Genomic DNA, 23,473 nt, shown 5'->3' with positions numbered 1-23,473 from the left:
ATTTTCAATCGATGTAAGGGGAACGTTGAACTTTCTGTCGTTATATTTGATTCCATTAGTCTTTATACATATTTGCCAGGAAAAGGTACACTCATAAAATAGATTATTACTCATTTAAACAAGGCAATGGTTACCGGCGGGTTGAGAAAAACCCTGCGATATGGTACAAGCGAGCAAAAGGCGGGGCTTAAAGTATATAAACAAGACACAAGATGGCAGCCGCAATTCCAACAGGGATCGTGGCCGCGAGGGGATCTGAGCCCAAGCTGATTTTGGTGAGTTACATATGGAAATGGGGACGATTTGCACTTTTGGATGAAATTGGGTGTATGAAAGTTAAATTTTGATAATGCAGGAGGATATTTAGGAGTGTGATTTTTGAGACCATATTTGCTAATTTATAAACATTAGAGGGAGTCCTCTGGGGGTACTGAGTTGGTGGAATGCATCAGAGAATAACAACTTTATTTTAAAACAGTTAGAAATAACATGGGCTAGTACCACTCATGTACAAGAGAGAGCAGGCCAGGGAGAGCAGAACCTGGATTACATATGAATTTAGCGAATTAATGTTACTGTGCTACTACACCTGTATGTCTCAAATAGGAACAGATCCATTATTGTTAATAATCAGTTTGTCTAGTATTTAAGCTAAACATAAGCAATTTGGTACTTGGTGTTTATCTCAACTGAGGATCGAGGGATTAACCCGGGATGAATTAATGTGTAAATCTAATTCACTTTCTTGCATGAAGCATTTCTGGAACTATTCGAGTGAGTAATGTACCAGCATCATGATAGGGCACAATTGAAGTCTTGACTATTCATAGATTTGCCCAAATAGGAATTTGGTCAGTACTTGAACAATTAGGCGCATGCTATCGAATCAATGGAATGAATAAATATCATCTTACAATTTAGATAATATTGGTCAGTGAGGTCAAATTGTTTAGACTTCAGTTACTTCATCTGTTTTTCAGCATGTTTCGGAATAATTGATTATTTCACAAATACAACATTTCATATATGTAAAGTAATGAACATAACGGGCATGATGATGCTATGATGCTAATGTACTAACATGACAAATGGAATTCTAAATGTTCCTAAAACATGTTTTTCATGTGTTCTTTTAGGTTTTTTCAAATTTTGTCTTTTGGTCTTTTCTTTTTCTTTTGTCCGCTTAATTCTACCCTTCTCCAACCCCTGATTCTCTGTCTGTTCTATCCATATAATTTACTGTCACACATTGTTCCCAACCAAATAGCATATGTCCATTTTTGAAAAAGGCTTTTGACCCGAAACACATGTTAACTAATGGGCATAACTAATAACATTAAATGAACACGTGGCACAATTCATAAAGTGTCTATTGTGTTTGCATTCTTCTCCAGAAGAATGACTTGCTTCTTCTGATATTCGGGTCGTGTTCCCAAAAATGTTCTCTTGCCAAAAGCTGTCAGGGGGAATGACTCCCTTCCCCCGACTTCTGGTTCCAGCAAAACCTTTGTACAACTCACTTTTGGGACCAGGAGAATGATTCCCTTCTCCTGGTATTGGTCCCCAAACACTCCAATGTACGTCACAGCAAAGTCAGGGGGAATGACTCCCCTCCCCTGGAATCTCTTAAGACTAATCAAAAAGCTTCAGTTTCTTCACCACGAGGATGACTCCCTTCTCTTCGTGTTTGAGAGTTCTTTTCTATATCTTTCAACTTGATTTTTATTTTGGCACTCTCTCACAGTATTAGCAAAAAGCCAAATCCTCCTCTGGGTTTCAGTGGACTTGTCTCTCCCACTGTGATGAGAATGATTTCCTTGGATGTCCGTTTCAATGGCTTTGGGGTCCCAGACCCTTCTCTGGTATGGGTTTCAGTGGGCTTATTGCTGGCACTGCAATGAGGAAGATTCCCTCAGGTGCTTGATTTGCTAGTACTAGGGTCCCTGACATGTATCTGGTGGTCAGTGGGCTTGTTGCTGCAACAGCAACTAGGAAGTTCTAATCGGATGCTCACTCCTCTTTTCCCAATAGTTTGGTTGTTATTACTCGGCCAGGGGAGAACCACACGAGCCTGCCGCTCTTCCAGCCCTGTTTTTCCTCTGGGTCTCTCGTACCTCCTTTGGGACTACCGTACGCCACCGGGGCTTTCTGGTACTGGGTCTGTCTCTCCAGCTCTCCGGGCCTCTCTCCTCTGTTTCCACAGCACTGCGGTGGCTATGCTTTACTGCTCGGTTCTCTTTCCCGGCTTCATGCTCAGGTCTGCACCAGCTGGCCCCACGGCAAACTCCCTCTGTGTTTTGCTGCCATCCTCTGCTCTTCTGCATATCCGGTCTGCCGACAGGATTTGAAACTCCAGCTCTGGATGGGTTCCACACCTGTTGCCTCTCCCGGTGTGCTTGACGAGTTCTTTAGTCCATCATCTCTTCTTATACATTGTTGTCAGTCCCACCCTGACAGATTATCAAAGTCCTTTGTTTCTTTTGATGCTTTAACCTTCATGCCTCCTCAGGGCCACCTCACAATCAGTAACTTTCATGTCTTCTGTGCTCTTCTTCGTCCTAGTACTTTCTGCTTTGGCTGTATCCCATGTCCCACAATAATACATTAGTCTACTCTCAATAAAGTGGATTCCATGAGGCTAGGGAAGTGAGGATGGTAACCAATAGCGCCCCTATGGGTGGTAATAATGTGGGAAGATCTCATTGAGAGGTACTCCTGTCCTGGGGATAAGGATGCGATTGGGAGGCACAGTCCCTGTAAACCCCAACCTGGTAGGCTAACGGCAGGATCTGAACCTTATTGGTCTAAACTAATGTCTAAAACAATGTGTTACTGTAAAACATCAAACTACACTGATGGTTTAGGTGCTGAGATGAAAAAGCTCCCGGAAAATGCTTCAAGCGAGCAGGAAAAACACCAGAACAGCTGTAGTCAATGGAATGGGCATTATGTCAGGGCAGACTCTACTATGTCAGGGTATCGATCAGAAACAAGTGAAGGCGGAAGGGGACCAGGAAGGATACTGGAGAGAGTACTTGGAAAGATCTGGAGAAAGCAGTCAAGCTGGAGAGAGAAATAGCAAACTCAAAAGAGATTAAAGCAGAGAGAACACCCGGAGGCAGGCCTGAGAAGCTCTAGCAAGAGACGTGAAGGGTGTGGTTCAAGGAAATGCACAAGGACGTCTCACAGTTCAATAGGGTGTTGACTGTGGAGAAAGCAGAAATGAAGAAGGGAATAGGCACCCTGCACGGAGGCAAAATGGCAAACTCTATACAACAGAAAGCTGATGGCCAGTGGGTGAGAGACAAGACGAACAAGAGAAGGAGTGACAGAACACCCTGTTTTACCAGAAGTACAATGTTCGTAAGACGCAGGGAAAGTGTCTTGCTGGTCAGCTGAGAGTCAGTCCTACAGAGGGACAGAGATTGGGTTGCGGTGGCGTGACCTGTAGTGGGTGAACCGGGTGGTCCAGCAACTGCACCGAAACTGCTAACCTTATCCGTTCGCACAGCTACCTACCCAGACCTGAACAGTATCCAGAGAGATGGTGACTGGAAGTTATGTACAGGGATGTAAGTTCGAGTGCCTGGTTTGCTTCCCGACAGCCAGCTGTACAGGGGCCAAGAAGTGAACCCTGACAAGAGTGGGAGAAGGCGATTGACCGTCATCTGAAATCCTACCAACCTGGTGAAGCATCCAGACTAAAATACATGTAACGGTAGTTAGCGAAAGGACAGGGTGGAGCAGGTGAGCTGTTAAAGAAAATCTTTAGCCATTCCGTGAAAATTAAGGGAACAAGTGTGAACAGTGAATAATTGAGAAGGCACGTTGTACGTGAACCCGAGACCCCAACTCCCTGAAACACCATAAAAGGGGGTAATCTTATCAAACCCTGGAAATTACAGCAGAAGTGCCTAGAAGGGTGGGGGCCCGGGATAGTTCATGCTCTCCTTCTCTATCCGAACATTGAATAGCTTGGGAAACCCCTGCCAAAGAAGAGAATCACTGTAAACACCCCAGAATCATCTAGGGTTGGTCCATTGATCCAAACCCCAATGATCGTCTGTAGCCTCCATGGTTACACATAGTTGATTGATCAACACCAGATCCTACCAAGAGAACCATCTTGTTAGCTCATGAACTTAACCCTGCCTTCATCAAAAATAAGAAAGCTGTTAACATTGTAATTTTCTTTGAATGGAAAGCGCCAGAAAAATATAAAACCCTTTGTGACTGTAAACTATAAAGAAACGAGAAAATCGTAAATCAATTTGTGATACAGTTCCCAGACTAGTTCCACAGGAGTGTGGTGTTGGAAAGTCGGAAGGTACTAGAGGGAATAGCTTCATCATCCCAGTGGGGCGGACTGAGAATTGTGGGAAAACCTGAGAGACTGTGAAAACCTGCATAAAGAGCAACACATCTTATTAAGAACTGTGAGAGATATTTGGGTACCAGCTAGGAGAAGGGCGTTATTCTCCTAGCCCCATGAGAACTTTATGTGACTGTTTATTTTAAGGTGGGTTACGGAGAACCCAGAACTTTTGTGGAACTTTTACTTTGAAAAATCTGAGAGGTGTTTGGACGCTTTACATGCAGTAGAAGGGAGTCAGTCTCCTGGATTACGAACAATAGCTGGTCTTTATGGTGTTTTGTTGTAGTGACAGGGATAGAATAGAAACCTTGGTGACCGGGGTGTTGCATTTTTGTTTTGACTCAAATGGGCTTCCTGACGAGCAGCCAAGCTTCTTCATTTTAGATAGGGAAACCGCCTTTGATTTAGAGATAGATAGGTTTGGTTTTCATTTAATAAAAGTCTATAGCAACCAATATTGCACCACTTGGTCAGTCTCTTCATTTCTTGTCACCACAACATACATACTAATGGAAAATGTACCTCTAATGTTTTAATGAGACATTTGAACATATGTCCATAGGGGGCTGAAAGGGTCAATTCAGCTGCCATGTTGGCACTCTGCAAACATGGTGTGGGAAAGCGAGTCAAGGAAATGGAAAACATCCTAATCCTGGGAGTTAGTTAAACAGCTCTTACTTTTTTAGAAGGGCTGCTTTCTTCCGTCTGAGGCGGGATTCTTTTCACCTGGGGCAGTGGTTGCAGATCAGCCACCGAAACCGGCTCAGCCTGAAACAACAAACATGATTCTGGTTACATTCACATATGACAAGGAGCTGGGCACATTACAGGTGGAGGGATCCAACATGAAACACAATGGGGAAGGCATTTCATATGAAATTCCCATCAGCGGGCGTGCCACACTCGATGAGTAACAAGCCAATCGCCCTCGGCGGGATTTAATTGAAAGAAAAATGCATTTTTAAAATGTTGACAGTGATGAAATAAGATACATTATCAAGAGTATGAGGACAACCATCTGAAAAGAATGTATTTGTTTCTTTGAAGATTTTTCTCATTGCTTTTGCAGCAGATTGATTTTTGACTGCACACTGCACAGACAGTACAGCAACAAGGCACTGAGTGACACACTTCAAGTGTGTGGCTATTCAACAGTGGAGGTGGTCCAGCAATGGTATTGGGGTTGGAATTCCTGGTAACAGACTGCATAATATTTACACTAGTGCTAAAAATAGAGCAATTACATTCACCACCACTTTTGTTACTAGCAATAAACCTGCATTTGGCTGAACAAGACCTTTGAGTAAACATTTAAGTAAAACATACAAGGCAACTTTTAAGGAGGGTGGGAGGGGTTGAAATGCCAAAATCCCTACAAAAAACATGTTTTGCCTCAATCTTTATTTCTTCACAAGGGTGAAAATGGAGAAAATGGGTTCGGACATCTTTTTGGCTTGTGACCGGGAATAGTGCAAACAGAGCTTGCTATACATATAGATGTTATCATTGGGAGCCTCGAGGCACATCAAGCCCTCCCTCCTGTAGCCAACAGAGCCTGATTGGTTCTCAAGAAACCAGCACCCAAAGAAGTGCCACCTTCTTGGCACGAACCATGTGTTGACTGTTGGAGAATTATCTATTTTTGGAAATAAAAGATCTCAGATTCACAATTGTGATGAATCCAGAGTATTCGTCCCTTGTCCCCAATGGGGAGCCAACCCCCTTTAAGGCTAGGAAGAAGATTCAGCTCAGCCAAACCCTCTCTAGGGTTTGAGCAAGCGGGACCTTACTTGGAGCGACTCCCCCTTAGGGGAAAAGGACCCCCATTCCCATGGGGAACTCCCTACAGACAAGATATTATCTGCGTACATGGGAGTAAGTAATGTGAACAATACCTCTATATGGTTGACTCAAGTTCATGCTGAACATTCTATGTGCTTGACAACCTGAAATATATGACATGATATGATAAGGCATTTATAACGCACCTATACATAAGTGTTTCAAGGCGCGACGAGGCAAGGGATGGGAAACAGAGGGAAGACAGAGACAACGATCCTACTAGGCCAGGTGAGATTAAGATCGCACAAGGAAGGTGGGAAGAGCAGGGGGTAGGGGGAGCAGTGCAGTACATAGGGTAACAGTAAAATGAATAAAGACAATAAATAAAAGTGCGGCCAGCTGGTGGCAAGGGTAAGGGCAGACATCAGGTGTCAAGTGCTATTAGGGGCTGTCAGGATACAGAAACATTCCCCGAGTGCAAGGGCTGCCAGGGGGGCAGTGCAGGTGTGCAACTGGCAGGGAGGGGACCTGGGCCTGAGATCAGAGGATAGCCAGGTAGCCAGTGCAATTTCAGAATCAGCCAGGAGATCAACAGGGGAGAGGAGGAGAGACAGCAGAAGCAAAGAGAAAGGTCTTGAGGTGCTTCCGGAACCGGAGATAGTTCTTCTCAAGTTTCAGAGAGGTAGGGAGGCTGTTCCAGATGGAGGTCCCAGCAGAAGAAAAAGATCTACGACCAACTCGCTGTTTGGAGAAGCGACTAATCCTGACGGAGTTGGAGGCGGATGAGCAAAGAGCTTGAGAAGGAAGATATTTAGGAAGAGAGAGTTGAAGGTATTGAGGTCCCAGGCCCCAGAAGGCCTTGTAGACAATGCAGAGGGTTTTGGAGTTAATCCTCGCTGCCACTGGGAGCCAGTGCAGAGATTTCAGTCCTGGAGAGATACGATCCCTGGGCTTGAGGCCAAGGACAAGTCTCACAGTCCTGTTATGGATGAGTTGGAGAGGGCGGAGAGTAGAGGCAGGTAGATTTAGAAAGAGGCTGTTGCACTAGTCCAACCTAGAGAGAACCAGAGCTCTCGATACAGTGAGCTTCTGGGGGAAGGAGAGGAAGGGCGGAATACCTATGAGGAGATGCAGCTGGTAGTGTGACTTCTTAGAGATGTCAGAGATGTGAGGAGAGAAGGAAAGTGTGGAGTCAAAGATTACCCCGAGGTTTTTAGCCTCACAGGTGGGAACAGGAAGAGGGCCAAGAGAGGCTGGCCAGAGAGTGACAGGAAAGGAGGGAGCAGGTGTGCTGATGAGGAGAATCCCAGTCTTACTGGCATTTAGGCAGAGATCATTGGTGGCACACCACACCATGATGGCGGACAGACAGTCAGAGATGAGAGAAGGATAAGAGGTGGCAGAAGGGAGTCTGAAAATGAGTTGAGTGTCATCCTCATAGCACTGAAAGTTAGGGCAGAGAGCGGCAATGCAGTGGGCAAGTAGTACCAGGTATTGGTTGAACAGCCAGGGAGAGAGGTTATACCGCTGGGGAACACCACAGGTAGAAATAGAGATAGAGGAGAGGAAGGACCCAAGTTGGACCTGGAGGGTCGATCAGGGAGGAAGGAGTTCAGCCAAGCCAGGGAGGTCCCAATCCTTATATCTTAACCTTTCAGAAGCCAAGCGTGAAGGTTGAGGGATCTGACCTCTGGATGGAGAACCTGACCCACCTCCCGTGAGAGCAGATCGTCTCGGTAGGGAAGACGACGTGGAGGGCAGATGGAGAAGTCGAGAAGGTCCGGGTACCACGTCCTCCGAGCCCACGCCGGAGCAATGAGGATCATCTGGGAACCGAACTTCTGTAACCTCCGCAGCACTTGCGGGATGACGGGGATTGGAGGAAACGCATACAGCAGCGGGAATGACCACTCCACCACGAACGCATCTCCTAAGGCTCCTTTTGGAGGAAATTCCCGCGAGCAGAATCTCTCGCACTTCCGGTTGACACTGGAGGGGAAGAGATCCACTTGAGGGGTCCCCCAAAGGGCGAAGATCTCCAGGAGAATCTCCTGAGCCAACTCCCACTCGTGAGAGATCGTGCTCTGCCTGCTCAGAGCGTCCACCGTCACGTTTTCCTCTCCGGCCAGATGAACTGCCGAGATCGAAACTTCCTGCTGGATGGCCCAGAACTCGAGCTGCATCGCCTCCCTGCACAGAGGAAGTGACCCTGCCCACCCCCCCTTTTTGTTGAGGTAGTGCATGGCCACTGTGTTGTCCGTCAGGATCAGGACATACTTTCCTCGCACAGTCGGCAGAAAAGCCTTCAGGGCTAACCTGACGGCCCTCAGCTCCAACAGATTGATATGGAGTCTGGACTCCGACGGAGACCAACGACCACTGACCGTCAGCCCGTTGGCATGAGCTCCCCATCCCGTGAGGGATGCATCCGTCACGATCGTCACCTTCGGCCAGGGAAGCCAAAATGGAGCCCCCTTCATCAAGTTGCCTTCGACGGCCCACCACAGAAGGTCCCGGGCGACCGAGGGCGGCACCTGAACTGGGTCCGACATCCTGCCGGAGGACTGCGACCATTGCATCTTGAGTGCCCACTGCAAAGATCTCATCCGCAGGCGAGCCTCTGGCACCAGAAGAATGCAGGATGCCATGAGGCCGAGCAACCTCAAGAACCTGAACGCTGGGAGCGTCTGGGCATGCTGAAACTTGTGCACCATCTGCTGAATGTGAAGAGCCCTCACCTGGGGAGGAAAACACTGCCCCGGGGAAGTGTCGAGCACTGCTCCGATGTACTGGAGCTGCTGTGTTGGTGTCAAATGGGACTTCTTTAAATTGAGGGAGAAGCCCAGCCTCTGAAGGGAGTGGCAGGTGACGGGCAGATGATCCAGGATTTGCTCGGGAGAGCTCCCCCTGATTAACCAATCGTCCAGGTAGGGGTAGACGTGAATCCCCCCTTGCCTGAGATGCGCTGCCACCACCACCATGAGGTTGGTGAAAACCCTCGGGCGGAGGTCAATCCGAACGGCAGGACCCGAAACTGAAAGTGCGAGTCGCCAACCGCGAACCTCGGGTACTTCTTGTGCTTGGGATGGATCGGCACATGGAAGTAAGCATCCTTGAGGTCGAGAGACACCAACCAGTCCTGGGTCTGGAGGACTTGAGAGAGAGTAACCATCTTGAACTTGTCCTTCCTTAGGAGTTTGTTCAAACCGCGCAAGTCCATGATGGGTCTCAATACCCCGTCTTTCTTCGAAATCAAAAAATAAGGGGAATACCATCAGTTGTTCCTCTCCGCTACAGGCACCAGTTCTATGGCGCCTTTCTCCAGCAGGGCTTGAATTTCCTGCGCAAGGAGCGGATCCGGACTCTGCAAAGAGAGGTTCCCCAGTGGATTGTCGCGAGGCCTGTGCCGAAAGGGAAGACAGTAGCCGTGGGTTATAATCTCCAGAACCCACACATCTGAAGTAATGGCACGCCACTCTACAAGATGCTGCGCCAGCCTTCCCCCAACCAGCGAACCATGGGACATGGCCTCATGACTGAGTGGTAGCGGCTGCTGCGTTACCTGAGGGCAAAGAGGCAACTGCCCGAGCGGCCTTGGCACCACGGGTACCCTGTCGTCCACCTCTGGTACCCCTGCCTTGGCCTCTTTGACTGCCAGCTCCTCTCGCTTTACTAAAGGACGAGTAATAGCGAAAGGAACCACCCCTCCATTGCTGTCCCCTAGGACGAAAAGGCGGAGGTTGGCGAACTGCAGCGCCCAATGACTTCGCTGCAGCTTTTGAGGTCTGCAACCTCTCAAGGCTCTCATCAGCCTTGTTGCCAAAAAGGTGTTCACCGTCAAAGGGCATGTTGAGGAGCCGGGACTGCACATCAGGAGCAAACCCCGACTTCCGCAACCACGCAAACCTGCGTATCACGGTGCTCGTCGCCATGGACCTGCTGACACATTCAGCCAAGTCCAAACCCGACTGAACGGACTCACACATGGCATCCTTACCATCCTGGACCATAGCAAGGAAACCATCCCGTTCGTCCCCTTCGGGAATATGTTCAGCCGCTAATGCAACACAGTTCCACAGAGTGTGTGTGAAACAAGACAAGGCACAAATGGAGTTGGCCGCCTGAAGCGCCATACCACCAGAAGAAAACACTTTCTTCTCCCAGCCATCAAAACGTTTGTCGTCCCTATCAGGAGTGATGGTAGGGTAGGGCGCCTGCTTTGCCGGGGCTGTGGCCGCCTGCACCACCAAACTCTCCGGAGTGGGTTGCCTGGTCAAGTAGCAGGGGTCGCTACTGGCTGGACGGTATTTTCACGACAAGGACCTGCCCACCTCCGGGAGACTCTCCGGAGCAGTCCAAGCCGCCGCCACCCTTCTCTGTAAAGCCATATGGAACGGCAGTACCGGGTCAGTTGGGGGACCAACATCAAGGATGTCCGTGAGATCATCCTGCACAAACTCCCCTGGGGGAGCAGACCATCCCAAGTACTCGGAAACCCTAGCCATAAGGCGTCGGTATGAGGAATCGGCATGAGAGCCAGGCTCAGGCCTACAAAACTCCACCTCCGGAGAGGTGTCCAGTCCACTGGCATCATGCAGTGACTGCCTCAAATCGTCAAACTGACTATGGCCCGAGACAATTTCATCTGGAACCTGACTAGGAACCAGGCCATCAGAATCCTCATCCACCTCCGAAATATATTCCAGGTGGCGAAAAGAAGGCACCCGAGAGTGCTTGCTCTTAACCAGAGCCTTCCTAGGGGGTTCCCCCGTGCCACGGGGTACCTCCGACACCCCGGCCTCGAAAGGCGTCGAGGGCGTCGAGTGAATCGCCGCCGGCGTCGAGAGAACAGGCATCGGCACCGAGAGGATCGGCGTCGACGTTGAGTAAATCGGCGTCGACGTCAGATGCCGTGCCGCCAGCATCAACGGCGTCGACACAGTCCTCGAAGCCAGAGCTCCGAGCGTGTCCTTCGACGATCTGAGCGTCAACGGCTTCGACGACTTCCTCGGAGCCGGAGCCTCGAGAAAGCCTGTCGACGCCCTCGACGCCTCAGACGTCGATGTCTTCCTCGAAGACATCACAGGTGCACACGGTCTCGAATGCGTCGAGGACCGGGACCTGGAACGGGTACGTCGAGAACAAGTCCCCTTGTCCGAACGGGACCTCTCTCGTGACTCGTGCCGACAACTCTTGCGAGCGGTGTCTCTCGACCTCTCACGACCAACCCCACTCGGGGGCGCGGACGGCTTAGTACCCTGCGACTCGAGAATCGCCAGCATTTTGTTCCCGAAGGAAGCCCATTCCTCTGGCGTCGCACGGCTGGTGGGGTAAGCGACGTGCCGGGCAGAGTCCTCTGAAGAGGACCTGGAAGACGACCGCTGTCGGCGCTTCCGAGAATGCCTCGAAGAGGGCGAGGAGTGGCGAGAACGACTCCTAGAAGGAGACCCACGAGACTTCCGACGATGACGCGGAGAGTCTCCTCTCGAATCATCCGTTGAAAGCCCTGCAGACTTAGACTTCCGGGGCTTGGACACCCGACCTACCGACAACTTCTTCTTATGTTCATGTAAGGCTTTGGACGTGAGCGACTGGCAGTCGATACAGTCATCCGTGTCGTGGGCCTCCCCGAGGCACCAGAGGCAGGCGTCGTGCGAGTCTGTCACCGACATCTTGGACCCACACTCCCTGCACTTCTTGAAGCCCGGACGCGGGGTCGAAGACGAAGTAAAAGACATCTTCACACAAAGGATTTTCTCACAAAAACGAACAGGTAAGAAAAACCGAGAAGAACAGAACTCCAAAGAGTCGAGGCGTTAACCAAGATTCACAAAGCAACACGTTCGTGGAAAAAATGGAACTGAGGCTACGGGTGTCGTGCGTCCTACTTATCACATCGGATGACGTCGGATGTCGGAGGAGGTCCTCGACATCGACGTCATCGACGCAGGACGCAGACGCCGAAAAAAGTTTACGAAGCAGCACAGCTGTGGTGATTACATGTCATAGATATGGAATAGGTCAGAGGACCCAATCCCCTCGAAAGAGAGAGCCTTAGTAAAACAATGAATGAGCACCATAAACACCAAAGTGTGTGCTTGCCTCGGAAGCACTTCATGTTTCTCTTGTGTGCTGTCCCTTTCTGTTCTGATCTATGACATCCTTCAAATTAAACACATTTTAAAAGATGTTTGTGTGTGTGGGGGGAGGGATGTGGGGGCAACAGTTTGAGTTAGTGTAGGTGTGTCGTACTCTTTAGCATTAGTAATGGGAGTGGGAGGATCTCTGGGTAAAAAGGGGAGCCCACTGCCATGTGGCGCACCCCATGGAGGCATAAAAAGTGGGATCCCAGAGGCAGCTCCCCGGGACCTTCCATGGGTGGCCAGGGAGGGCAATCATTCACAAAGTGAGTAAAATTAAGAACCTTCATGGAAGGGAAGGGAAGGGGTGCAACCTCTTGGGCTCAGGGTCCAGCCTTTCCACAACAAGTATGTCCTTTGAGAGCATACACAAAGCACCTAGCCATGAATCCATGCATGGAGTGGGAGCGAATCAGGTAGCACATTTGGTGCGCAAGCTCCAGCATGGATCACAACCCATAACCAAACAGAAAACACATCAGGCAAAAGAAACACAGGCAGCAAACACTTGTGGGCAGCAGAGAGGCGCAACAAAAAAATGTGGACTGTTTGATATCATGCTTCATGCCAGAGTCCAGCCACTAAGCATGGGATTGGGTAGCAAACCCATACTGCTCAGTGTTGTCTTGCTTCCAAGACGAGCACAGTGTCCCTGAGGTATCCTCCCCATCTATAGGCTGGAAAAACATTCACAAGAGCACAGGAAAGCCAGATGTCTGCAGTCACTATGATGGGGCTGCCTGACCCCAACAAAGCAGAGAGGACTTTTATATCCTTTGGCCTGGGGGACAGGGAGTAGGCAGATTACTGTGAGTAAAAGAAGTACAACACCTGCAGACACACTAAATGCACTGGCCACATGAAAAAGTAAGTGCCAAGGACGATAGACTTGTATAATAGCCTGGCACTTAAGGGCCAATCGCGCTGTATGAAACATTTGGGGACACAGATCTGAAGAGGAGTAGACAAAAATCGACTACCCCCCCTACTCTGGTGATAGACAGATGAACATGTAGTTCAGGGCCTGTGCCTTGCCCTCCTGTCCAACATTTTAAAAGTAAGAAGCATTGTCAATTGAGGCAGCCACAACGTCCTTATCCCAAGCAGGTACATTAGGAAATAAGTATAATATAAATTGAAGATGACAGAAATAGGTGAAAGGAATACGCATGTATGCATTTAAAAGACATGAAAAATATTACACTGCACACATTCAATTAGTAAAATGTAAACATAAAGGGGTGCATACATTTGTGAACAACAATAACACATGGACATATTTTATTAGCATAGACATGCTACAGCAAAAGGTTTCATTTCTTTTTAAAATGGAGACCATAAGCATGCATTACAAATAAATACAGGCTTTAAGCCTCAGACATGTTAGAAATGCTGAAGCCATAGAAATATTGGTTCGGGCAGGGTTCAAAAGGTAGAAATAAGGGAGGATGTAATCAAGCACGGCCTGACTCACAAACTTGAAAACATTAAATAGTAGAATAGACAGTTTTAAGCAGTGATGCTCAAGACTTTTTTTATAAATTAATTTGGCAGTAAGTTAGAAGTAGATAAGAATGAAGTGGCTAACGGAAACACGTCAGCAGGCCTCAAAGTCCTTGGCAAGCTAGCTGAAGCCTGCGTAACTTCAAAACTGCTTTTCAACCAGTTCTTAAGTTGCAAAATATGTTTCATGTTTCATTTGAATTTGGGAAACAAGTATATGTTCATCTGCAGAGAATGAGTCATTAGAAAATAATGATGGATTTCAAGAAGCATGTTTATCAAATGAGAAAAAGTAATGAATTTCATTTATAGGAAATTGACCAATGAGATTAGAGAAGTCATGTTAGAACAAAAATGATGCATTGTGTTTTGTCTTATATGTTAACGAGAGAAAGACTTTGAGACTTGCTTTAGTGAACTGCATTATGGTTAATTAAACCGTAGGGAAGATAAATAATGTCTCTCTTCCTTGCACAGTGTGTGTCTTTATCCAAAGGTGGCTGCATTGGGTTATGTCTGAGAAGTGACCCCAATACAGACCCATGAATTGGATTACTCATTGCAACAATCACTTCAACAGCACCTCAATAAAAAGAGGTGTAAACCTGACTGTTTGTGGGGGTGTTAGGACAGCGTTCAAGAGAGAGTGATAGTGAGTACAGTGAGAGACCAAGAGCTAGAAGAGCAGAACATGGGTGGGTCAATTAAAGAAGGACAAGGAGTGACAGGGAAGCAGAACTAACTTGAATCAAAAGAGCAAGACATTCATTGGCCCAGCTAAGAAGGCCAATCGTTAATAAGGACACTGAGAAGGTGGTGGCTGGGACAGTTAAGCACTTACTTTTGTTTTGCCCAGGGTATACAGGCTGAGGAAGTATAATTTACTCCCAATATTCCGATTAATGGAGATTAGGACAACAGAACTGGCAACAACTTTTTGTAAAAGTACCATAGACGTGAACCTGATTTTTTTTATTGCAAAATATATACATAGGGCATGGTTGTACAGGGCTAAATATATGTGATCTAACTATCTGGAAATGGTATGAGTCTTATATGTATTTTTAGAGTGGATTATCAACATGTATTTTTCATAGTTACTGTTGTTGTATGTTTTTATGTTTTGTTAAGATGCTTTTATGGTTGTCATACAAATATGTTTGTTCAACAAATATTAATATCAAGACAAGTGTATTTTGACTGTACTTTAACTGTTCAATTCCGATAAAGTGGAAATCGATACTTAGTGCTACTTAAAGTTCTTTTGTAACTAATGACTCAATGCTGTTAATCATGATGTGCTATGTATTTGTAACCCCGGTCACCTTTTTGTAACCTGTAACTATTACTCCTCTGTAACGAGAATTGAAGCAAACTGTAACCTACGCCATGATACCCATGGGTTCTGGCGTACAATAAATGTTATAAATAAATACATTAATACAAATACTGAATAAAGCTATGTACAAACACAAACCTATTGTGAAACTGACAATTAACAGAAAAGTGAGAGCCCCATTATTGAGAATGAACATGGCTCAAACAACTTTCTCGATTGGATGTTTCCCACTCAGGATCGTCCACAACCTCATTTTAGCTCCCTGTACCTTTCACAGTGGGGGAAAATGCACTTGCATATCGGTCTGGTCCCACGCACAAGAGCAGTCAATTCTATATGCAATTCTCCCCTGAATAACAGAACCACCTGCAACCCCAGATCTGTGTTGGGCCACGTTAGTGAGATAAGCCTGCGTTTCTCTAGGGGATTGCAATCTTGGTGTTCCTATAACTGCCCCCTATGAAAGGCATTGGAAGAAGAGATGAACTCCATTTCTTTTCATCCTTATTCCTGTTGTGATCCTTGTAAAGGCATGAATCATAAAAGCTAGGAGCCCCCACACCTATGTCTTTGTTCTCTTCTAACTCCTTTCTGAGCCCCCAGCCAGAGTATACTCCTGTCCCTTACTCTCCCATGAACTGTGTAACTTGGTGCCTCTCCTGCTGCCAACTAATCTTTGCCTCGTGATACATGTCACATGCCACTCACCATACATTCACCCCTCAAGCCTGCAGTTGCAGTCATACAAGGGTTTCTGCCAAGGAGCTGCCTAATGCAGGGAGAGCATTAGTATGGTGGTGGATACTGGAACCACTGTACACACTCTGTCCGGGACAGGGCAGCATCCACATCACATCATGCCCTCAAGACTGCAGTTGTGCTGTTTGACAGTGTAGTGGGGTTGGGGTGTGGCTGGCAGCAGAAGATCCAGCAGTGTGTACTGTGTAAAGCGTGTAAAGGCATTGACAAAGGAATTAATGCGTGCACTCCTCTGTTCGAGTAGAGTGTATTGACTTATCTTAGAACTTGTGTGACTTGAAAGATTCCTGAGCAACTCTGGGTGGTTCCAGTTGTTAATAACTTATGTTTTTGAGAGCCACTGCTAGGACAATGGCGAAATGAGTGAAGTGACTGAAGTGATTGGCCAACTTGGGAAGCTGGGGACGTTGCCTAACAAGAGAAGTCTAACCATGGCCAATCTAACATAGGACAGAAAAACTAAGATTATTGAAACTAGGTTGGCTAGTGGTGAATTTTGTAATTGTATGGATTCTTTTTGGGAATATGACTAGCAAGTGTTTTGGAATGGGGCCGATTAGCAGCGTACTTAGGAAGAGATTTTCCAGCATGTGAATGGATTGTGGAGGTATTTATTTTATTTTCGGCTAAAAGATACTGGACTATTGTGTTTAATTTGGCATACATTGTTGAGGTAGGTTTTATTAGTTCAAGAGCAGATTATGCCAAAGCCTAGGGCAAACACACATTTCCCATTTACTCCACAAGAAGAAATATTGATGGCCATTGCTAGACTAATAGTATAGGCAAATTTGCTCATTAACGAGATTGAGAGCCCAAGTGACAGCCGTAAATTGATGTTGCATCCAATGTTGAACACCAAATTGAAAATATTTAACCAACAGAGTGTGTGTCAGCTCTACAAAAACCTATGATACAGACTGATGGGATTACTCCTGATCCTAAAGTGTTTCAGATGCAACATGAGGGTAATCCTGGCTTCCCACTAAACGAAAACAGCCTAAGTATGTTGAAGCAAACTAAACCTAATCTTTCTAAAGTTGCAAGGTCATCAAATTCAAAACAGTGTCATGATAGCAATAATCGCTCAGGTGCAGCTGCTGGTATCATTGAGGTACAACCATGACTTCCTCAACAGGAGGCTGGCCACCATTATGAGGTTATGATATGATATGATAGTTTATTTGTAGTGTTTCAGAGCACGACAATGCAAGGGAGGGGAACAGGGGAGAACAGAACAATGATCTTACAAGGCCCAGTGACAATGAGAATGCGCAAGTGCATGGGAAAAGGAAAGGGTGAACGTGCATGGAAGGGATAGAGTGGAAAGTGTGGAGCAGAGGAGAACATATACATAATAATGAATACAAATAAATAGATAATGGAGGCAGTAAACAGTGATAGTGCAGCCAACAAGTGGCAAGTGCTGCGTTTACGGCAGTGGAACTGAGTAAGTCTGATAAGTGAAGAAAAAGGGGCAAGGGGGGCTGTATGGGTACAGATACAGTCCCAAGTTCAAGGGCTGGCCAGGAGGGTGGCAGGGTGAGCAGGTACCTGGGCCCAGGGGACAGAGGGTGGCCAAGTGCACAGTGCCAGGAGAGAGCAGATCAGCAGGGGAGAAGGGGAGCAAAGGCAGAAGCAAAGAAGAAGGTCTTGAGGTGCTTCCGGAACCGGAGACGGTTCTCAAGTTCTGTAGTGGAGATTTGCTGACCTCTTGGAGGGGGATGTGGTAATGTCCAAGCCACCAATGATTACCCCTATTGGAGAAATGATTGACATGTGTAATGGTGAATGGTCAGTGGCCATTTTGGAAGGATCCCAATGTATATTAAATAAGGATGGAAGGTCTATGATTAAGATAATGCTAATTGTAGACTCCATAAATGTACAACATGTGATGGGATGTATAATGAAAACAACGGATCAAACTCTTGTATAAAAGCACTGTGTGTAACTGTGACTTAATTGATGCAGAATGTCAAAGTAGACTTTGACTGGCCAATGTGGTCTAATTGTTAAAGGTAGAACACATGCTACAGAGACCTGTTCATCTGGGGCTAAGGGTCATGTTTAATTAATAAAACCCCTAAAGTCAGCTGTTGCAGGTACACATTCACTTTTGCCTTTTGGGACCCTTACCACCACCAGGAAAATACCACTAGTCAAGTAAGAAAGGATTCCAGAATTATGTTGAATAATGTTTCTTCAGTCATAGTAAACCATGTACCCAGGAATAATCCTCCATTGATTACAAATTATGGATCACAATTTGCAGAGCCCCATCAAACGAACTGAATCCCAATATCCCAGCTTAATGATCATAGTCATTGATCTATTCATTTCTGTAGTTTTAGTCGGGTGCCCTCAAGGCGTGTGGAAAATGCAAATACCCTTTACTTAGAATTGGTTCCTAAATAAGGTAACTTCATGGTGTAAGTGTAGCTGTCTGTCTGTTATTAAAAATGACATACTTAGCAAGCAAATGTAACACTGATTCAGATATAATTAAAATGATTTTAGCAACTGAACCTTTATCAGAAGGCCTAATAGCAATAGAAGTTTTAAACCTAGCTTGCTTGAATCCCCTTTTAGTGTTATTTCTGGCAATAACAGAACTCAAGCCCCTTCAGAGCAGCACGCTCTTATCAAAGCCCCTCTGGGGATTTGATTGGCCATGACTGACCTGTTTCATATTACTCTGGTGTACCTTATTCCTGAGAAGTACAAAATGAAACAATTGTTACATCTACCTTGGACAGTGGATCAGGCATTTTAAAATATATGTCCTGTAATGGTTCTAGATTTGAAAATAAATTAAAATTTCTCTTGTTAATAAATTAAATTAAATGATGCTTATTGCCTTGTGCCAGATCAGGCCACAGTGCAGATTTTATGCCTTCAAGAGACCTTGCCCATGGTGCCAGTGTACAGTAAAAACCAGCTTAACTTATCATCTTGCTCTTAGATCTGTGAGAGATGCACCCAGTGGGGGACTGTTCACATGGAATTCGACTGACATAGTGTCATGCTGCCGTCACCCCTCAATTACCTGTATAGGAGCATCTACCACGCATGGCGTCTTCTGCACCATTCGCGTCAGCCCGTTCACTGGCATACCCCATCCAAGATGGCTGCACAGGGATGCTACAGGCCACACACAAGATGTTGCCCGTTCATTGGGCATACACACAGTGTCAGAGGAAGGCCTCCAGAGGTTCATAATGCCCCTGAACCTCAGCGCCCCCACTTTGCAATGCTTAGTAGTTCACCTTTGTAGATGCTGTAAGCTTTGATCTGTTCTCTTCTCTTCCTTCCTGGAGATTCGTCCTGCTTCCTAGATCTGTGAAGCTTCTGGTTCCTGCTCCTGGTTCCTGCTGTCCTGCCTTTCTGATTATCGCTCCCTCCCTCTGCATTGTGTCGTTCTGTTCTGCCTGGTCAAGAACCTTTGGATACTTAAAGCTTGCGATCCAAACTGTGGGCCATCTGTCGGCTAGGGGTTTTGTCCGACAAGGGTTTTTCCTGGGTTCTCACCCCAGGCTGGTGCCCCCCGTTTTCATCAGATGGATTGTGCAGTTTAGAGAGGCTACCACAGTATCCATGTTACTGACACCCTCCGTCCGCGGGCCTCCGCGCTCAAGATCTTGAGCATTAGTCGAGAAGACCAGGATGTCATCCAAATAAACTTTAACAGTATGGAGGAAGAGGTCAGAAAATATTCGGTCCATCAAACACTGGAAAATGGAAGGAGCATTTGCCAGCCCGAAGGGCATGACGCAATACGCAAAATGGCCAAAAGGTGCAGAGAAGGACGCTTTCCATTGGTCGCCAGCCGGTATCCGGATCAGATGGTATGCTCCGCAGAAATCCAATTTTGTGAAAACAGTGATCCCTCGGAAGGCTTCCAGTATGTCACTTATTAGGTGCAACTGATAGCTGCTCTTCATGTGATACAATCGTGACACCCAAGGGTGTGGTTTGTTCACAAATAATTCCAGACGTCAGTGAGTGTCCGTCAACCACTTCTACAGGCACCACAAGCTGCTTATCCAATCGTAGAAGGCCCTTTGTGCTGGCCCAGTAGGCATTATCCTTGATGCAATTACCAGCTGTGCCACAGTCGACTAATACAGGGATGTTAAGTATATGCAACATCTTGTGGTTGATGGTGATGGTCAGTACTACTATTTGGAGATATTGCTGATTAATGGGTGCTAAGGGACATACATTATTGGTTAACTCATGAGTCGCTCTCCCTTTTACGAGTGGGAACTGGCATTTCCCCAACACCTAGGAGGGGGCTATTGGGCAATCCTTGCCAAAATGCTCACGAGAGGCACACTACATGCAAAAACCTTGAGTAAGTCATCTGGCCCTTTCTTCCGAGGGTTAAGGGACAACGGGTACTGCCCAATTGCATTGGATCCAGTTCCTCCGTACTCTGGTTGCCAGGTTTCTACGGTAGGGCTGTTCTGCCCTTACTACTGGACCATGTATCTTTTAAAGCTCTGCTGATCTTTCTTGCAGATGGCATTCAATCTGCAATAGTATGGTGATAAGTTCGACCAGACTGCTAGACCTGGGCATACGCACCAGCTCATTTTTCAATTCCTTGTGTAGTCCTCTACGAAATAGTGTAGTGAGGGCATCATCTGACCAAGCTGTGTCAGCCAACATTTGCTTAAATCGTGTGACATATGTCAAAACGTCACTTGATCCTTGTAGATCTAGTAAGGGTTCTTGTACGGCGTGTGTTGGGTCCGTCTGCCCAAATATAGCTTTAAGGCTATTGACACACCCAGGATAATTATCAAGGACCTGGTTATTATTGGTGACAAGGGCACATCCAGAGAGATATTAGATTATGGAACCAACTTTTGATTGGTCGGAAGGGAAAAAAGAAGCTTCAAATGTAAACTGGATGGTATATGCTTCAATAAATTCCTTTAATTTCCTGGGATTACCGTTGAATTTCCCATATGACAGGGGCTCTGGTGGAGCTTCAGGTGGTAAAGGGCTACGGGCGGTAACTAACTGCCATACCATTGCATTCTCTGTTTTTACGGTCTGTACCTTAGTACTGAGGGCTTGTACCGCAACGCCAAGCTGTTGTATTTGGTCCATGGTGTCGCAAAGCTCAGGAGTTCGCCTTTGTAGATGCTGTTAGATTTGATCTGATCTCTTCTCCCCTTCCTTCCTGGAGCTTCCTCCCGATTCCGGGCTCCTCCAGGCTTCTGGTCCCTGCTGTCCTACCTTTCTACTTATCGCTCCCTCTCTTGTGCCTCTCTATTCTGCTTCGTCAAGCACCTTTGTATACCGAAAGCTTGCGTTCCATACTTGGGGCCATCTGTCAGCAAGGTCTGTTTCCCTGAGTCATTGTCCCAGGCTGGGCCAGCCCACTGTTTTCATTAGTGGGTTTGTGCAGTTTGGTGAGGCTACCACAGTCTCTGTGGTACTGACACCCACTGTCCACGGGCCTCCGCACTCAGGTACGTCTCTGTATCTGATAGTTTGCAACGCATTTTTTGGGATTGGCTAGGAGATGATGAATTCAAAGAATGTGCAATACTTCCTTTACGTGGTTCTCATTATCTTTAGCATTCATCGAGAAGATCAGGATGTCATCCAAATAAACTATAACAGTATGGAGCAAGCTTTTGTAATCAATATTACACGTGACAACACTCACACATACTTTCCAAATGCTTTGCTCCGGATGGTGTTCTTCCCTACACTGCACAGAATAATGCCTCCTCAGTTTCAAGTCTCCAGGGCAACAAACAGTCTCTGGAGCTTAAAGAAAGTTTTTGTGGCATGGAACAAAAGTGTCAGGGATTCAACAAAAAGTCCCTGGGTCTCAAACAAATAGGCCTGGTGTCTCAAAGGGTTTATACTCCTCAGATCAGGGAAAGCTTCCCTGAGTATGCCCCTGCTCTTGTTTCTGCTCCACTCTTCCTTCTTGGTTCCTTGGCTTCTCATTGTCGTCTCTCCTGGGTCCCTGGCCCTATGCACACTTGCACAGTAGGCCTTGGCAATAGCAGGATTGGGTGGTATAACAGCATGCTGCACCAGGAAGCTGGTCAACACAGCTGCTGTGTAGGCTGCGTTTGTTCTATTCATCAACTCCTTATCTTACGGTCTTGGATCTAGTCCCCAACACTGCATCTGAGTCACTATGGCATTGTGATTATGGGGACCACTTCTTACTCACTTTTTCTCACCCACCTGTCCTCACCACTTCCTCGAAATTCTGCCACAGGCTGGTACCCCAACCCAACTTTCCATCACTTCCCCTGGTCTCAGAGTGTGAATTCTTCTCTTTCCTTCATTCTTCTTAGTTGATTCCAACATCAAAATGTGTATTTCTTAGTTGGCCCATCCTTTGCAATTCTTATTCAATCGCAATCCTTAACACAATCCTGTCTCTCCTCCAAACTTCCCAGCCTACTGGGTTTCTCCCCCAGCTCCCCTCCACACCACCAAACATCTGGGATCTCTTGTTTCCCAGACTGCTGGGTCTTTCTCTCCCCAACTTCCAAGGTCTCTCCTCTGGCAGCACCTGGTGTCTTCTGCTTCCCAAACTGTGGAGTCTCCCCCACCCATCATCCAGGTTCTCTCTCTCTCTCTCTCTCCTACAAACACCCTCCTTACGCTCAACCACATCAGTACTCGCTGTCACCTCCAGTCTCCTCTCCTCTCCTGCTGTCTGGCAGCCTCTCCCCAGCCTCCTGCTTCCAACTCCAGCTCCTTCAGCTCCCATCACCATCCTCCTCTGACTCTCCTTCTTGGTTTTGAAACTCCCACTCTGCAGCTCCAAATCTCCATTCTAATGCTGTCCTGGGAGCTGGCCCTTGCCTAATTTTCAGCTCACCCATGCTCTCTCTTTTCCCCACACTACACCTACCTCTACTTTCCTCCGCCCTTCAGCCTCTCACTTCCCACTCTTTCTGTCTCTCTTTATTTGTCTCCCCATCCCCCGTTCTCCCTCTCCTACTCTCAAACACCCTCCTATTCCTCCTTCAAAATTACCTTCAATCACTCTCGCACTTACTAACAAATAAAATGCCAAATTGGTACCACCCTCTCAATTCCAACACCTTACCTTCACTCTCACCAAATATGCCAAAAGTCTTTTCCAAGTCCTCCTCCACCAGCTACACACTCCTCTCTAGCCTCTCAGTATTTTACCAACCTCACCCAAACACATCTCATTGCAGGCTGACTGCTAGCTTTTAATAGCCCTCCCTTTCCAATCTGGAATCTTCTTTCTGCCCCAATTGGCTACCCGAGACAGCTGCTTCCCTGTCTGTCTAAGCTTCTCCCAACCTCCACCCACCCCACCTCCCCTTGTGGGCTGTGATTTACTAAAGAAGTCTTCTTATGGGCACTTAGCTCCATCCCCTTTCCATAATTCATTTCCCTCCAGCGAGCCATGCGGTCACTGTGGTTGTTTATTCTCTGATTCTTTCCTGTACCAAATAAGTAAATGTCCACCAAGGGGTTCTGAGTCTCCCATATTCCAATGCAGACCCTTGCTAGTTCCGCTGCTGCACTGCGCCCGTACAGTCTAGCCAGTCT

At 46.9% G+C, this 23,473-nt stretch overlaps 1 protein-coding gene across 7 annotated transcripts in view; it reads right to left on the bottom strand.

The window, feature by feature from the left end:
• The window catches only part of REPS2 (RALBP1 associated Eps domain containing 2), a 1,712,589-nt gene that overhangs the window by 193,767 nt on the left and 1,495,349 nt on the right, over positions 1-23,473 (bottom strand). For all 7 annotated transcript variants that reach the window (XM_069636810.1, XM_069636815.1, XM_069636811.1 and 4 more), the window contains one exon: positions 5,054-5,143. In XM_069636810.1, the coding sequence (XP_069492911.1) occupies positions 5,054-5,143 (90 nt within the window). The remainder of the gene's footprint in view (positions 1-5,053; positions 5,144-23,473) is intronic.

This window comes from Ambystoma mexicanum, chromosome 7p, assembly GCF_040938575.1.
Source record: "Ambystoma mexicanum isolate Mex_15411 chromosome 7p, UKY_AmexF1_1, whole genome shotgun sequence".
Taxonomy (NCBI): Eukaryota; Metazoa; Chordata; class Amphibia; order Caudata; family Ambystomatidae; genus Ambystoma; species Ambystoma mexicanum.
This window is presented reverse-complemented; position numbering and strand designations above follow the sequence as displayed.